This window comes from Seriola lalandi, unplaced genomic scaffold, assembly GCF_002814215.2.
Source record: "Seriola lalandi dorsalis isolate HSWRI2012SDOR001 ecotype SW California unplaced genomic scaffold, Sedor1 jcf7180002054425, whole genome shotgun sequence".
Lineage (NCBI taxonomy): Eukaryota > Metazoa > Chordata > Actinopteri > Carangiformes > Carangidae > Seriola > Seriola lalandi.
In genome coordinates this window covers 3,749,713-3,768,592 of record NW_019524978.1, presented here as the reverse complement: position 1 = coordinate 3,768,592, position 18,880 = coordinate 3,749,713, and the positions used below count along the sequence as shown (strand labels likewise).

At 38.5% G+C, this 18,880-nt stretch overlaps 1 protein-coding gene across 1 annotated transcript in view; it reads right to left on the bottom strand.

Annotated features, from left to right (window-relative positions):
* The window catches only part of ulk4 (unc-51 like kinase 4), an 81,280-nt gene that overhangs the window by 22,639 nt on the left and 39,761 nt on the right, over positions 1-18,880 (bottom strand). Inside the window, exons 23-32 of the mRNA XM_023410419.2 lie at positions 16,072-16,205; positions 15,703-15,824; positions 15,318-15,374; positions 14,856-14,907; positions 14,097-14,191; positions 11,017-11,068; positions 9,789-9,993; positions 8,492-8,584; positions 3,106-3,154; positions 682-787 (exon numbers count right to left, since the gene is read on the bottom strand). Coding sequence (XP_023266187.1) covers positions 682-787; positions 3,106-3,154; positions 8,492-8,584; positions 9,789-9,993; positions 11,017-11,068; positions 14,097-14,191; positions 14,856-14,907; positions 15,318-15,374; positions 15,703-15,824; positions 16,072-16,205 — 965 coding nt within the window. The remainder of the gene's footprint in view (positions 1-681; positions 788-3,105; positions 3,155-8,491; positions 8,585-9,788; positions 9,994-11,016; positions 11,069-14,096; positions 14,192-14,855; positions 14,908-15,317; positions 15,375-15,702; positions 15,825-16,071; positions 16,206-18,880) is intronic.

The following is an 18,880-nucleotide window of genomic DNA, read 5'->3' as shown; positions in this document are numbered from 1 at the left end:
ATAATGAGTGAAACACACACACACACACACACACACACACCCACACACACACACACACACACACACACACACACACACACACAGCAGTGTTCGTATTCTTATTCCTGTTAACATCTTTAATTTTGTGCATTCATTCTCTAATGCTAGATTTAGGCTGCATCCCTACACGTCTAAGCTTTGTGCCTTATTATTCCTTCTTCTAATTAAAGTCAAAATCCTAAACTGTCTCTTGGGTGCGTAAATGGGCTTAAAATTATCTGACTCTCTCCAAGAGGACATAGATCACCCCCCCTCTGGATGCACTGGAATCACTTGGAATAACCAAGAAATCCAAATATTTCATCATAGCCGAAAGACAAAAAACATTGCCTCTACCTCATGGAGACACGCAGGCACACACACACAGCCAAGGTTGTTGACCTGAATAAGCATTATGCTGCAGCAGGACAGCAGGCTTGGGAAAACAAGATGACAACAAGTAACATTACAATAAGTAATGCTAGCAGACTGGATACACAATACAGACACACCGTGTAGTAGTGCAGTACGGTCAGTGACAGATGCCTTACTAGTGTAAGACAAAGCACAAAACAAGAAAAGTCAAGAAGAATGGAATCCTGAAAGCTGAGGAAAGTAACATAGTTCCTATCTCCATACATACTGTATGCAGATATACTGTACCTTGCTGATGTAGTGGCTCCAGGTCCAAGGCTGCGTCTCCACTAAGGTTACACAGCAAGGCAACTGCATTTTGGACCATCCCACTGGTAACATTACTATGATTAGCCTAGAAAAAGTTTGAGACAGAGAAAGGATAAGTAGGTTACAGGTTATCTTACAATATCCTGTATTCTATATTTTTCAAGTCAAATGTAACATTGCCGTTATCTACTGTCTAACATCACACTAATTGTGGTGACTTGAGATAGATAATGGAAACAGAGGTAAAGTAGTAGACTTCCACGCACTGTGAGCCCCGTTTATCAATAGCAATGTTTCTGTCTTACTTTCATCACAGTGCTTTACATTACAAACATCTTTCAAACATATTAAACTCATTGAAAACCTATGTACACTGCACACAAGCTTTGGTTCCAAACGATCAACCCCCATATTACCGAGTAAGTTGCCAATGTCTGCTTTTAAGCTTCAGTGATTTAGTTTGGTGTTTTAGGCCTTTAACCCAGTGCTGTTCCTGGAAGCTCAGACCGTGTTAAGAGAGCTAAATGTGGCATGGCAGAATCAGCCATTTTGTAAATCTGTCCCAGGGTCTAATTTTTCCCATAGGCTGTGATTAAAGACAAATCTGTCAAACTGTTTTCGGCAGGACACCCCAAACGGTAGAAAGGGTCAATTGTTACTAGTGTGTCATGGGTCACACAACACAGAGGCCAACCAGTAAGAGAAAAACTGACTGACTGGTATGTGTGCTGCAGGGATTTATTATCATTCTTTATTCTATCTCATGCGAAAATTGTTATTAAAGTGCAATGTTGAGCAAAAGATCAAATTAATTCTGTCTGTCAGTGGATGGTGGAGTTTTGACCTGTGTTAATAGATTGTTTTAAAGAGAAACAAGGGGCAACATTGTAGTCTCCACTCTCTTCCTACTCATATATCTTTGCACTCTCCCTCCTCCTCATTTGCTTTTCTTCCCTTTGCTCTCTTCTTCTTCTCTTTCTCCTCTTCACAAAACCTTCTCTCCTTCCTAATTCACTTCTCCTTCTCTCTCCTGCCCTCATTTTACTATTTGATCCTCTCTGAGATACATCAGCTCTGCCTGCAGGGTCTGTGCACATCAGTATGATCTGTGTATGGGCTGATAAGACTAGCTGATGCTCATCATGTGCAGTAGCCTGAGGCTGAAGACAGTGACATCAATTCACACCTAGGACAACTTGCCTGTCAGTGACAACAAATGGCTAAAGCTAATTTATTTTGATCTTTATGGACTAATAAGCCATGAAAGGACTTGATGCATATCACTGAAAGCATGAACCTAGCAAAGAACAATGTAAAATGGCAACCAAAAATGATTTATAACTTAGTGACTCACTGTCGCGCCCCTTAATTCACAGAGCACTGAAGTTAGTTGGTATTACTGGTGTACCAGTACAGTGCAAGTGAAGCAAGATTTGTAAAAGTATTTGACTGCATCCCACTCTGAATAGTCTTCTGCCTCCTCAGGCACAGCAACCAACCAATTAAGAACCCTGGTTTCGCTGGTTTCCTGAGGTTCTTTTATGTCTGAAGCAGAACTACTTCATCATCTAGACAAATACAATTAGGTGAGTTTCTCCATGACAAGTGTGATCACTAGTGACAGGGGTAATCAATCCAGATCAGAGTGTTTCAGGCAGCATAAATCAATCCAAATGTGAGCAACACAGACGGCACTAATGGATCCCGACATGACTGGTTCAGACAGGAGTAAACAATCAGGAGAGAAGTTAATCAGGCTGTTGGATAACAGTGTTTAACATTCTGCATCAGCTAGTCAGGGCTGGATGGGCAGCCAAGCAGAACACTGATTTTTAAGTGAGTATGTGTGTGCACATTTGTGTGTGTGTGTGTGTGTGTGTGTGTAATGCATAAATTGTTTGCTGCAGCACACGTGTTTTGGTTTGCTGAAAACATATTGTGCTGTGTTTGTTGAGGGGTGCTTTAGATTGTGCGTATGCAAAAAGGGTCAGGTGAAATAAATTGTCTACTGGAAACATTGTTATGCTTCGCTGATAACAGACAAGTGCTGTGTGTTTACGTGCAATCTTAATAGTAGAGTCCATATTCCCACTCTATTAACCCGTCTCCCTCTCTATTGCTGACCTGCCAGTCAATTACACCAGCCCTCTAATAGGTCAACACCACTCAGACTAATTTACATAAATACATCTATAAGGGTTAGATGCAGTGAGTGAGGGGAAAGAGAAGGAAGGAGCTACAAAACAACTGCTCTGTAATAAAACAGAGCAGAAATGATAAAATAATATAGATTGTGATAACTGGGTTTGATTTGCTGATTGTAAAACTGTTAAACAAACCAATTGATTCATTGACTGATTGGCTGAATGAAAACTAATTGACGAGCTGAGATTGGTTTCTTACCATGATGAGCTGAAAAACTGTTGGTAGGATCATGCTGTATTTGATCAACCTGAAAGGAACGGAGAAAAAACATATTGGAGCAGAGATAGAGAAAGGCGGGTGAGGAATTAATTTAATTTAGTGGCAATTCACTGCAATGTTCACACACAAACTTGCACATGCACAGACACTGGGCCGTTTCATCTTCATTAAGGTTGGAGTTCCGCTACAACGACTCCTGTCTGGTACCAGTGAAATTGGTGAGAGATGAGAGACGAAAAGAGGAGACACAATGAGAGCAGATGAAGTGAAAGGAGGTGAGAGAAGAGCAGGAAGGACACAGCAAGAGGAGATGAGAGTTAAGGGGAAGATCAGGTAAGAGTAGATTACATTTGGCAATGATGAGAAAGGAGGGGGAAGGTTAGACGAGGAGAGGGAGATTTGGACAGAGAACAGAGGGAGGACAGAGGAGGGGAGAAACAAATAGGTGAAAGGAGGAAGTAGAGAATGAAAAGAAAAGAGTGTTGTGGATAAATCCAAACTTGTTGAAAAGCAGAGAGAGAGGGTAGAGAGAGAGAGAAAGAGATGTGGATGTCTAAAGTATATTAGAAATGACAGTCTGTCCACTTACTGATTAAAGTTCACAACCAATTACTCTGTAGTTGGAGTGTCCACACACACACACACACACACACACACACACACACACACACACACGTATATGTGGGTGTGTGTGCATTAAAAAGTAAGAAAGCATTCAGGCTGCAATGGGAACAAAGCCAGCTAAAGTCAGACAGGTGTTAATATACTGCAGGCAACAAAGCCTGTCCACTGGTTTAAAAATCTGTTGATTCTAATTATGATTTATAGTTTGTCTAGCAGGCATCAGACCATTCAAGGAAACCTTAATTTAAACAAGCTGATTCAACACTGTCTAACAGAGTTTTCAGCAACAAACATTGTGTTCCACCTTATCACAAATGTGCTCTTTTGAAACTTAATGGCCATCCAAGGGTGTTAACAAGTTGTACTTAATAACACCCTTGGATGGCCATTAAGTTCTCCCAACTTTTTTACTTTCCCTTTTCACAACTTAAATGTTTTTTTTCTTATAGACAGTTGCCTATTTTATATTCAGTGTCCTTATATTTAGCCTTTTCCTTTTTGAATCAGATTACTTTTGCTGCAGTCCTGCAACCTACTTTTTTTTTTACCACTTTGATTTTATCTTAATGTGTGCTGACATATTCCCCACGCCATTACACCATATTCTCAGCTCACAGTCAGTATCCGCAAAAGAAACTGTGATTTATTGGACCAAGCAGTTGCTTCAGTCTACAGTTAGTCTTGGAGATTGTGTTGCTAATATTCCTAACTCTTCAATGTTTTTGTTGGTAATACTAGAAACCAGTATGATTGTTAGACTGAGCCAATTTCTGCATACTTTGGCAGGTCCTTGAACAATATCAAAACATGATATTTTGACCCAGAATACCACTGCTCATGGAGGCTTTTCGTTTAATGCTATAATGTTGTAGTCGGCCATATTTAAGATGCTGCCATTAGCACCACTTAAGTAAGAGGAACTATGTTTCTTTTTAAGTGAACAGTGACTATCTTTTATACTGAGAAGACTCACTGACTGTAGGCTTGTAGAAACATGGAGCTGTGGACACTGTTCTGTGGTAACTGTTTTTTACTTGTCATGATGAATGAATCCAGAGATCTGTGATTTACTTTATATTTAGCTTGGTACACTATGTTAGGTCTTTTATGAAGGGGCAAATATGTCTGTTTGTGTGTGTGTGTGTGTGTGTGTGTGTGTGTGTGTGTGTGTGTGTGTGTGTGTGCGTGTGTGTGTGTGTTTGTACATGTGATGGATGGCCTCCCATTAGGTAGGTGACAGGCTGAGAGATGAGAGGACAGGCCAGGCCAGCACGACATGATAAACTGGACCACCTTTAAACTACCAGCCATACATCAATAGACATTGCACACAACAGCAGACACTGAACAAACCAGAGCACAACAGACTGCCAGCCAATAATAGAACAAACACAGATAAGAAAACTCTTAGTGCATTAGCCATACATCATCAGCTTTATAATAGAAAATATAATAAATATTACAATATGGACATCCACTACACTGAAATTAACCTTTGCTCTACTCTAGTCAGATATTCCTGCTGTCAGCTAAACACTTATACCTATAAAACTTAATATTAGATGATTTTGAAAGGGCAACATAGATCTTGTAACAATATTTCAAGTGAAAAGATAATAAACACCAAAGATAAAGCCAGGAGGTTATATTTTAGCAGTTGAAAGTTTTAGTCAAATTAGTCTATATCACAAGGCACTGGAAAGTCCTTCCCTAGAGGATAGTCCAATTATTCAGAAATGACACACCTTAATGAGTTTTTGTATCATCTAAAGAATATTTTAAAATATTTTTTCATGCATTTATTCACTCTTGAGAGTAGCCCAGTAAAACAGGCTGTTACATGCAATAGCATCCTTTAAACGCATGAAAATGACCACCTTTGTGTTGTTAACAGCTAATGATTCCACTTTTCTCTGGTTTAGAAAGACTTTTGTGTCCAAATGACTACAGCAATTTAATGATGTAATGGCTTTGCAAGGCTGTATGCCAAGCTATTAACTAATGATGAAAGAAAAAAAAAAAACAACACATGGTAAGAATTATTAAAAATTACAAATATGTATATTTTGTATAGATATTCTACATTCACAATAGCCAAGCCAGTTAAACTAAAAGAAAACAGTACCTTATACTTGGTTGATAGCAGACATACATGGCCACCCTCTCTCTCTGTCACTCTCACACACACACACACACACACACACACACACACACACACACACACACACACACACACACACACACAGCATGAGGTTCTTTGGCTAAAGGTCATAGTAAATGTACTTGTTTGAAGGTGTGTCTGGGCTGTGATAATGCAGAGAGAGACAGCAGGCTGCCTTCCCAACGTTAATGTCCCCAATTTACCATCTAATTACCGCACGGCTGGCTTCATAGCCACACTTATCTAACCAAGACCCAGGCAATTTAATTTCTGATTGTATAACCGCAGTGATGGAGGGAGAGTTGTGGAGAGAGGGCACAGAGAAAGAGAGAAATGTGGACTAATGTTAATAAATTAGAGATGGTGGGAGAAAGAGAATGAGGGAGACAGAAAAAATGTAAAATATTGTTAATAATGTCAGAGGAAAAGAGTGAAAGAAAAACAAAGATGTAGAGAGAAGAGTGCTGACACCAATTTGAAAAGTTCACGTCACTCTACTTGTGTCAAGGAAAGAGGAGGATGAGGAGAGAGGGTGGAAGAGAAGGATGAACACAAGAGGGGGTATTATTACTGATAAGAGAAGTAGGGGCACATTCACCAACGAGGGTGAACTGTGAACTGAGGGAGGGTGGGAGGGATGGATGGAGATGGTCGGAGAGTGGGATAATAGTGATAAGGGGTTTATTATGGCTGAAGTAGATAAAATAAGTGGATTGGAGAGTGGAAAGAAATAAGGATAGGACAAAACAGATAGTTAACAATCACGGTTGTTGTAAATCAATATTTTTATTGAAATATTTAAGATGGAACATAGAACTATACATATTTGGCCATGGACATTTCTGTATTTATGACCTTTTTGTGATGCACAAATATCTGTGGTTGTGTTACTGTATTTGTAAGACCAAAAGGCAGCTGGCCTTATATACAGTATACAAGTTTGAGGATTTTCTGTAATAAGGTAGCAACCACTTTTTGCTACATATGGCTTCTAATCCCATTATTAGGCTAAAAAACTGCTCATGTGGGGCATTGCACCCTTTTTTGTCCTACTTTCACTCATCCTCTCTTCAAAGCCAAGAGGTGATGCACACATATTCATGCTACCTCACCCACTGACATTTCATCCTTTCCACCCGCACCCCCCTTCCCTTTGTCAGCATTTTCTCTCATTCTAAGTGTTACTCTTTCTTTCCATCCATCTTCCTCAATCTCCCTCCCCATCTCTTTCTTACATCTTCCTTCTATCCTTCCTTCCACCCCCCCATCCACTCCACGCCCTCCCATTCTCTCTCACTCTCTCTCTGCCTCCTCTCTTTTTTCTTTTCCCCCTCACTTTCTGTGTCTATCAACAGCTGAAAAGAGAAGACAGATGACCAGAGAATCAAGACTTACTGACAGTTGCTGTCAGAATACATCTATCAAGCACACAGACACGAGTGAGCACAGGCATGTGTGTATACACACACACACACACACACACACACACACACACACACACACACACAAACACACACAAACACACACACACACAGGTGAGTCATCTCATGGTTAGAATAGGGATCAGCAGATTCTCTGTGCAACAGCAACACATCATTACTTCTTTTTATTCTGGTGTCAGATGACTGCTTCCTCAAGAAATGTTTTTAAAATCCTGAATAGCAAATTACTTCAACATTATGCAGCAGTGAATAGCAGCAATAATTTTGTCTTAGTGTTGTATATTTGAAGCATGTGCATTATACTTTTTAACAAACCTCTTCAGGAGAAGCTAGTGTGCCAAGATATATCAGCACAATGTTTCAAGTCTTTACACATCTTAGCTGATACAGCACCTTATACCTGCCACTAAACTGATTACTAATGTAGAAAACATTGGCTTTAAGAGGGGTGAAAAGGGTGTTGTTAAATGTAGATCACGAGCAGAGGCGCAGCTGTGCTGATGTTGCTATTAGCCCTGAATGTGCATCAGCTACATCACTAAATAAATGATTATTTGTGTATATCTCTCTGTACTGTAGTGGGTAAATAAATCACTGCCAATGGTAAGTTTCTGTGTTTGTGTGCACATTTAAGCAGGTGTGTGTGTTTGTGTGTGCATGGTTGTGAATAAAAAACAGTTAGTAGTGATTCAGAGTACTGAACTGGGAATGACTGGCCTTGGCATTAAAACATTACATATTGAGAGCCTAAAATGTGCCTGTGTGTACTTATGCGTATGCCTGCCAGGACTGCAAAAACATTTCAGTACTACCAAAGCTTGGTATTGGATAGAAAACGAGAATAATGGAGTCAAAACTATCTCCAGTTAACAAAAGTATTCTCCACATAAAATTTACTATTAATTTACTGTTAAGAGGTGGGTAAATGTCTGGAAGAACAGACCAGGTTTGCTTTTCACTTTGTGCTGGTGTACATAGGACAACTTCAATGGATGTATAATATAAAACTGGTACATGATGCTGATAATACTTAGAATGGTACTGTGAGGTACAGTACAATCACATTTTCTTACAATGCCTTAACAGTGTTTTGCTGTCTCTGTGTGTGATTGATTGTGTGTGACTATGTGTACAGTACCTGCAGATCTGTGTGCTGTGTTCAGTCATTGATACCAGCAGTTTGAGTGCGTAGAGTGGGATAGGCTCTGCTGCGCGAAGAAGAGACTCATACCTAGACACAAACATGAGTACAACATTTGGCTTTCGAAGAGTTAATAATTAATGTACTGTTCTGATCATTAGTAACAGAGTGTAAACTGGAACAGATCTGGAGAGAGGGTGGAGGAGAGGGGGAGGGGGAAACCAGAGGTATAATAGGAGAAAAAGAAATGTGGAAAGAGGAGCAGAGGAGAGAATTTGAGAGGTAAAGGAGGGGGGGGTGAGGTAGAAAAATAGGGGTGGAAATAAAAATGAACAAGAGGTAACAGCAATGAGAGAGAAGGATATTTTAAAAGAGGAGGGTAAAAATGATAATGGTATAGGAACATAAAGTATAGATCCACATAGAAGATGTCAAGGAAAGTGAGAAAAGCACAACAAATTTCAACGTCTACTTTGTATTCTTGTTACTCTGTCATGATATGAACTTTTGCAAACTGTATTTGTCTGTCTCTGCTCTCCAAAGACTGCCAGATCATTGGCTGCCAAAACTCATAAAGACGGATGCTTGTCAGTTAGCCGTATCTGACGAAGTACTAGGATGTGACGAGGACCCACAGACGCAGGACACAAAACGAATCTGCATATTCTATTTTAAAGACCTAGAGGCAGGATTTTGATTTCAGTAAATATTTACAGTATACCATCACTGATATCTCGATACATGTATAATTCCCTTGACTATACTGTCACCTGTCTATGAAACCCCAAGATCTTAAGTGGGCTCATCGAATTTATGATGGTTGAACATCTCTGTTTCCATTTCAAGAAATCAGGGTCTTAAAGGCTCAACTCTAATATAACCTTTTGTCATGATAATATTGAAGGCTTAATGTATTTTCAACTTGACCTGTCATTGTACTCCAGCTGTTTTGGTTTCAATATTGGGTCTATGTACATCTAGTATTTACCAAAAATAGTGGGGTACTTGCATAAACCAAGGATTAGGTTGGACTTACTTCAAATAAGTTTGTTTGGCAAAAGCGGGTTAAAGGAGAAAAATAATCAGTAATACAAGTGGAACAAAACAGTGCCAGTGTAGAAATAATTTTGATGATGGTCTTCCTTTACACTATTTGTATCAAAGATTCACACTTGATGTGTTTATGCTGTAATGATGGAATTCACAGGAGTCATTTCTGTTCCTACAGAAACAAAAATTGACAGAGGAAACCAGACACACTGTAAGTCCGATACTTAGCGGGAATCAGACCAACCTTGGAAGCAGAGATTTAGTGATGAGAGCTAAGATTTGACTGGAAGAGTTTCCTTCATCTCTTCCTTCTGCTGCCCTTCCTCCTCCCTCTTGTCTCTCTTTCTTTTCCTCTTTCTTCTCATCCTCATCAGGACCATCACCATCTTGGACCAGCAGGACAAGACTGAGTTCAGACAGCATCCTCAAAACAAACACAGACCACTCCACTGTAACATACACACAGAGAAACAAAGAGAGGATAGTATACAAAATATTACTGAGTGATATTCAACAATCGCATAACATCCTGACCATTGCTTTAGAAATGACAAGGAAATTGTTGATTTAGAGGCAGCAGTAACGTTAAGACGTAACACAGCTTAAGACTAAGAGTAAAAGATGTTCAATGGCATGTTTTGACCTGATCAGTGTATGCATATTACTGACTTTTACTGTGTTCTACTGAAATAACCACATAAACTGATCATAATTGTCATATCAAAGACATAGTATAACTAAGATGCTTGAATATTACATTATCTACATTATATAATACATAATGTATATGGACAATAAAATAGTGTGACATGATACCAAGTACCAAACAGTATTAATGGCCCACCACGAAACAAGGACATTATTTTACCCTAAGAAACTGGTTCCACAAAACATACTCTTACTCTGTCATGCTGGGACCCACAGAAAGCAAATAATGACTCACTGAGGGTCCAAAACAAAACACTGCTGTGGATAATTACAACACTTTTCACTAAATACACAGTTCATTAATGCAGGCATTTTTATGACCTTAAACATTCAAGGTTAGCCTCTCTTCTTTACCATGTCCTTGCATCTTTGCTATCTCATTCCTCTACACTTTTTTCTTCATCTATTTATCTTCATAATATGCATCTATCTATCTATTGATGTATGTACAGTAAATATCTTTTTTCCAGATTTTGGCACCTTTTCCTTTGATAACAGAAAGAAAACAAGGGGAATGAAAGGCGAGTATGACCTGCAACAAATGCAAATGTCACTGCAGTTGTATGGCATGCGCTTTAACAATTTGGTCTGCCCCTATCTTTCTAAACATGTCCCCTCTCTTCCACTCTTTCGCATTTGCTCTGCTCTCTTCTATTCCTCACTTCCTCCTCTCTCAGTCTGACATTTGCTTGTATTTTCACATCCCCTCTGTCTCATTTCTTTTTCTCTCTTCCGACTCAAAAACGACCAACCACCTCTCTTACCATTTCTGTTGAAAGCCAGTGTTGTCAGAGGAGGCAGGATAGCATCCACAACCTTCAAGACACATAAATGAACCAAAAATCTTTACACATTACACTGTATTGATCCTTTACCACAATACTCTGTAAGAGGCTGATTAACTAAAGTAGTAAAGCAATACTAGAATCATGGAGTATATCAGGTAGAAATGATGCAGCAGTAGAAAAAAGTAAAAGTAAATTACATTTACATTTAGTCACTTGGAAAATGCTTTTATCCAGAATGACTTACAAGTGAGGGACATCACTAAAGCTTCAGTGCAGTAGGAAACTTTGGTGTAAGTACCAAGTACCACATCTACTCAATAAGTGGAAGGAGATCAGGTAAAGAAGTGCATCAAAGATGCATAGTAATTGCTAGTCAGGCATGTAAGGTAGCTACATAAAATTAACTTGCTGAAAATGTGCAAGCAAAACTACTGCAAATCCGCTGAAGGCTTTTCTTTTCTTTCTAAAAGTTCACATTCACTCTCACTGTTGAAGATGAACAGTATAAATAATTTAATTTGGTCCCATGTTCTCTCATTTGAGGGGAAAAAGGTGTATCAATAAAAGCTTTTTGAGCCTTTTCTCTGAAAGCATGCTTAATATACAGCAAATCTGAAAACAGATATATTTTTAGATTACACTGAATAGAAGACACTTTGCTATATTAATTCAGTGGGCATCAACCACACACACCACTGTCAGAGGATCAGATTACTATGGAAATACACTGTTGAGTGATTCTTTGATCGCGCGCACACACGCGCACACACACACAAACACACACACACACACACACACACACACACACACACACACACACACACACACACACACACACACACACACACACACACACACACACACACACACACACACAAATGTACCTCCACAACTTTCAAAGCCTTTATTTAGGCATAAATCTGTATTGCATGAATTTGCATGATTACTAATATTACCATAGAAACAACACTAATGCTGAGTGAGTGTGTGAGGTCATTACATCGAAGGCAGAGAAAGAAAAGTACAAAGGATGTTGTCCACCACTTAATGGTCTGTGTATTAATATCACAACCATCAAAAGACTGGATGGAGTGTGTGTTTATGTGTGTGTGAGAGGGGGGAGGCTTGATGTAGTTTCTCTGAACTGTTATCTATGGGTGACATGTCCCTCCACTTTCTGAAATCCTTTCTTGTTCCCATTTTTCTGTTTTTGCTCTCTTACATAGTAATCCCTCTGCCTTTTGTACAGTGGTGCGAAAAAAAATCACCGCAATTACAACTAAAGATGAATTTAATTCAGTTTGCTTTGCAGCCACTAAAAAATAGTAAAATACTATTTTATCTGTTTTCTTACATGGCTAAGAAAGACGCAATGTTGTATACACTTTATTTTACCTTTTATACCATTTGCAAATCAGAGGCAACAGCTGGTCTTCTGAAATTCAACTTCGGTTACTGGCAAACAAACCTCATGTGTACACTGTTAATTAGACAGTGGATAAAACTACATGTTTTTTAATATACCTGCTGTACTGAAGCTATTGTACATCATTAATTTAACAACAAATTGGCTATTGTTAGCTAGCAGCTCCTAGACACAGTCAGTAGTATCTAATGATGCTCAGCATATCTTGGCCTTTGTAGAGAACTGAGCGGTTTTCAGTCTGAGTTGAAAAGAGGATGCTGGCATTCTCTATTTGCCAAAGTGAACAGTATTGTAATAAACAAGTTAATTGACTCAATTTAATATTGTTCGATAGCAGTGTAAGTGCAACCACCAGTTGGTTTTGCTCATTACTAATTAGTGCTGTGTTGTACTGTTTTGTATCAAAATTATGTTATATTATTTTAGAGAAAACTTCAATATGTTGGGGTTCTCTGTTGTTTTGAATTGATAAATATGATAACATAACTCAAAAAGTAGTGAAACAACCTTAGTGGCTGACTGTTGTGTGTGTAGTGACCAAAATCGACTACATTTGGTTGCATCTGTTAGTAAAAACTTTTAAATATCTGTGTAGCCTGTAAAGTGTTTCATCTGTTTTTACATATTACAGTTCAATCGCACATTAAATCTACTAGGAATGAATTTAATTCCTGGTCATGCCTTCTTCGTTTTTATTGAGAAAGTGGCTTATTTGGAAAAAACAAAAACGTTGTGGGGGAAAAACTTACTTCCAACTTTACTGTGTGATAGGGATTCAGAGATGTAAATTAACTCAAACATGAGTGTGTCTCCTTGTCCAGCTGGCAATAAAAGTTAATCTGAGCTGGCTGACGGTAATTAAAGTGTCTTCCTGTGTTATTGACTCTCAGCAGCAGCAAGACTCCTCTTTGCTCCTTTCCTCTATTCCTCATCTCTTTTCTCTCCCTCCATCCTGTCTGCTTCCTGCTGCTCTCCACTTCCATACGTCAATAGTCATTAAACACAATCTCATTGTCCTATCACATGCACACTCTCCCTCGCTCTCTCTCTCACACACGCAAACGCACGCACACACACTCTCACACACAGACAGACACACACCATGCACACTGATCTGATGAGGCTGTCTTGGTTCAATAGTTGATTAGTGTCTTGCCTAATAGCCCGCAAGTTGACCCTGTGTCCTCTGATCACTAATAGACAGGTTTAGCAGATTGGAAGACACACAGCAAATATCAAACCAGGGGCCACTATATGAAATGGACAAAAATAGGAGATATTCAGGAAGACATGAACATTAACCTGACAGTTTTTATATCCCTCACTGGTTTTCTTCAAGTGTTCTATCACAGCAAATCAACTTATGTATTACTTGTGTTATTCTAAGAATACCAGGATGATGACAGGTTGTCTCCAAAGTCCTGTCAGAGGTAATGTACTGATGTTGAATATCACAGGATACCTGTCTTATATTTCTTTGTAAAACTTTCAGCAGATAATCAGTCAGTCAGACAGTCAGACAAACAGACAAGTAGCCAGTGACACTAAAACAGACCGACAGACACACATACACAAACAATCACAAACAGTCTAGGAAGTCAGCTGGATACTCAATCGTACGCATACTTACAGCACTACGATATGGAGTGATGAGAGCATGGTGCTGACTCAGCACTTCCACAATGGACAGAGATGTCCTAATCAACTCCTCACACACTGCTGCACCTAGAGGGAATCAAATATCATTCAGCTCTACTGAATCATCAATAAAAGTGGTGGATGACCCACAGGCTGACCAGACACTGAATCCCCTGCACTGATGTCTGGGTGTATTCCATTTGTGAGCTAGCAACTGGAGTAGGGTTGATATCATAACCCCCTCAGCTCCTCCAAAGGCAGTGCACTGTGGCTGACCCTGTACTCTGAACTTGCCTTTTGCACAACACATTTGACATTCAACGCCACATCTCTCCCTTCAAGGATGTATCTGTTTCTCTTCTTATCTTTCACATATTAGTATTTTTTTCTTATGATCTAAAGGTAAAAGATGTTGAAATGTAGCCTCCACAAATAAAAAGCATTTGTTAAAAGGTATGGGTTTTTACAAAGTCACGCTTGTTCAACTATAGAGGCTTCATTCATTACTTTGAGTCTCAATTAGATCAGGTAAAGAAAATGTACTGTAACAATTAAGACTTACATTAAAGCATCAGCTAATATAATGTGATTAATGATGAACATAAAGATAAAACATTGAAGGCAAAAAAAAACCCACAATGTTAATCACATATACGTGAATGAAAAGTACAGTTTGTTAAAAGAAATGACATAATAGATAAGTATTGTATTGATAAGTGCTGTCATTGTAGCAATTGAAAAAGTACCTCACCCACAGCGCTGGTCAGATTTGTTTCATTGGACTCTATGGAGGTGACATAGCTCTGAGAAAGAGGATGTGTAAAATTAGAAGAAAAAAATTAAAAAACTTCATAAATGCTTGGTTGAGATCATTTTACTGTACTGTGAATACTGCTTTTTATTGTTGTTCTTTTTTTAGTCATGTACTTATCACTATATGCTGCTGTGTGTTTCAGTTATTTTTTTTCTCTGTCTCCCTACAGGGACTGCAATGGAAATGAGAGCTTCTTTTTATGTTATCCTAATTGTTTGGATGGCTTAAACCTGTTGGGATGTCACTGTATGTTTTGACATGTCAAACAAATTCAGATTCAAAATGTCCTAATGCATCCTAGTTTTAACAGTGTCATTAGTTTGTAAAACAATCACTCTGATGTGGAGACAAATGATAAGTCCACATCAAAACAAGTAATCAGGATTACCAGACACTTACAAGCAGCAATCCAACTTGAGCCAAAAACTCTTCAGTTACAATTTGAGATCGAAAGACCTGTGTGAAGACAAAGTCAGTCACACAGTCAAACAGAGATGTGGTGATGGGACAACTAGGCAAAATTATGTTACATTATTGTCTTCAAATGGTAGTCTAAATCAAATCATTATACATTTGTTGCCAGGTGCACACACTTGGCCTTCAATAAAATGACTAAAAATGTGTGGTTAATAAAAATAATTGACTTGCAAAATAGATGGGCAAGGCTATGTTCAATCTTAGCAATAGGTATTGGTAATTTTTAAAAAGAAATCTGTGAGGTTAACCTTGCATACAATAATGCTAGAACATTAAAATGGAAAATATTCCTTTTGGTCATAGTTACCTGTGATGAAAGAAGTTCCAGCACTACAGATATGGTAGGCAAAGTGTGTTTAAGCTGTCTGCTCTGAGCTGTAGAAGGGTGTCTCCTCCCAATCACATCTCTCAACACACACAAGACATCCTCTAGAGAGAGGCAAGGAGACAAGATATGGGTTTACAAGATGAGAAGGGATGGGAGTAGAGAGGTACATACAAACATAAACCATATATGACTATTTAAAAGTTTACTACAACTACTAGCAAAATCATTAAAAATTTCCTACTAAGCTAAAATTATCTGAATGGTTTTACAGGATCATAAAAATACACACATGCACTATCATGCAGAAGATTATTTTGCCTTATTTTGTGTGCATGTATCTGTCTGTACCCAGTATCAGAGGTGCAGTGCTGCTCAGATATACAATCAGTAAGTCCAGACACTGAGACAGGTATCCTGATTGCCTGGGGTTCTCTCTAAGAGGTGTGGCTTTGCGCAGGTCTCTCTCCAGGTACATGACAAGTCTAGAGAGAAAGAGACACACATGTGCAATGCATGTCACAAAGTAGAAAAAAACAACTTATTTTCAGATCTGTATGTAGTATTACCAATTCATCAATGTTTCAAGGATGGAGGATTTTTTTTTCACTTTTGCTGTATTTAGTGTTTCATTTTATTCTACTGCTCCACTCATTGTGATGCAGACAAACTAGTAATATGATTTTAGTCAGCGAGCAATAAAATTTTGACAGGATGCATAAAATTGACTGAGCAAGGACTCTGGGCAAGCCAGAGACAGACAGGCCCCAAGTTTGAGAAAATTTTTATTCTCATCAGTCTCCATGTATTGAACAGTAATCGATAATATTCTATTCACAAATTCTGAGCAGAGCAGAAAGGTTACCACTGTTAACTGATATTCATTACTGACACAAAAACACCCACACGTGTGTATCAGGACACACAAGCACAAGCGAGAATGAATGCAGACCCATGCAGAAAGATTCAGAGAGGTCACATTAGTCAACAAATATTGATTCTAAGATTTAGCGTGGCAATTGTGCAGAGGGTTGCATATAACACTATCCAGAGTTATTGTTAAATGGTATCTGACACAGCCACTGTTACTAATTTAGGGGTCCAGTGCATTTTGTTTTTCCAGTTTTCCATTACCATTATGGGGGTTTGTGCATATAAAAAAAACTAAACTAAACTAAACTGTAATGCAAAAAAAAAGAAGAAAAAGAAAAGACAAATCCTTATGTCATATTAACATTCACTTCCAGTGTAACCTTGATCCTTGTCACTGAGACAGACCTACAGACTAGTTTATCTTATCTTTATACACCATTTAATCACACACTTTTTTCAAATGACTGTAAAGAACAACCTTACCAAGATCTTAGTAATCAACAGTCACAGTCAAATAAATGACTCCAGTGTAGTGTAATCATTTTCAGGAGTGAAAATGATTATTCCCACCTTAATTGCATGTTATAGGTGTTAAATACAATGGTATTATTAACAATGTTAACATAAAATGAAACAATTAGAACTATTAAAGACATGATCAGGTAGAAAAGAGGGATTTCATGAAGATAAGGTGGCGTAAGTGTCAAAAAATGTTGAGGCCATGTTCCAGTTCCATGAAGGTCTACTACATGAATAATTTCAATTACATGCATTCATTTCAGAAAGTGTTCAGACCCCTTCACTTTTTCCACACTTTATTGTGTTGTAGATTTAATTCTAAATGAATAAAAATCTACACTCAATAATCTATACTGACAAGCTTTGAGTGGTCTAGGAGCACAATGGCCTCGATTATTGTGAAATGGAATGAGTTTGGAACCACCAGGACTCTTCCTAGAGTTGGCCGTCTAGTCAAACTGAGTAACCAGACAAGAAGGCCCTTGGTCGGGGAGGTGACCAAGAACCCTCTGCAGAGATGGGTGAACCTGCTGGAAGACCGACCACCTCAGACAATGCTGGAGTGGCTTCATGACAAGACTTTGACAGTCCTTTAGTGGTCCAGCCAAAGCCCAGGCTAAAACCCTATATAACATCTGTAGAGAGACCTGAAGATGACAGTTCACAGATGCTTCGACGCTTTGAGAGGATCTGCCAGGAAGAATGGGATAAACTCCCTAAATCCAGATGCGCAAATTTTTACCCAAGAAGAGTCAAAACTGTAATTGCTGCCCAAGGGGCTTCTTCTACAAAGTACTGAATTGAGGGTCTGAATACTTCTGTAAGTTAGAGATTTCAGTTTTAGATTTTTTATCCCATTGTTAATATATTCTAAATCCACCTGGCAAAATCTACTGGCATTGTGTGACCAAAAGCAGAGTGGAGTTTTTAATTATCCACTCAAAATCTATAATTATATTATTGTTATATAATCGAACTTTTTATTGTCAGCAATCTCTGTCACTGTCCTTGCACTCACTAGTCTCTTCTGGAGTCTTCTCTGCTGCTCGTATTACTTTTGCAGTGCAGTTAAAAAATATATATAATTATAATTACATAATGTTTCCTGAATAAGAAGTCAGCATATTAGAGAGCCTTGCAATTTGGCATGTCAGAATTCACTGAAAATAATCTCTGATGCAGTTGGAAGTCAATTCTTAAAGCAGATGCAAAGGTGTCTTAACCTGTTCCACATAGAAAAATGAACAGGAAACAAATTTCCGGCTGCCTGCATCATAATTCTAGTGCTCACTATCTGTAAACATATTTAGAACCATAGAAATGGCAGGCAACAGACTGAACACATATTTATCTGAAACCAAATTCTAGTCAGTAAGGCAACAGTAGGGTGTAGTTTGAGTATTCCAGCTGTTGTGGTTAACGTACATGTGACATGGAAATAACGTTGTGATTAAAAAAAAACAAAAACTATATATATATATATATATATATATATATATATTGTACTGTTAACTAGATTGAGCTGGTACAGTTTTGCTTAAAAGTTTTTAACATTGTCTCCCTGTTAGACTTCTGCCTGTGTGTTCCTCTCTTGCAGTCATTTTTCCAAATTGCTAACTAGTGACAAACTTGCCACCTCTGTCAGTCACTGTGGGAGACTCACAAAGTACTCACACATAACTGACCTACAAGTGGCCTGCTCTGTGTGTGTGTGTGTGTGTGTGTGTGTGTGTGTGTGTGTGTGTGTGTGTGTGTGTGTGTGTGTGTG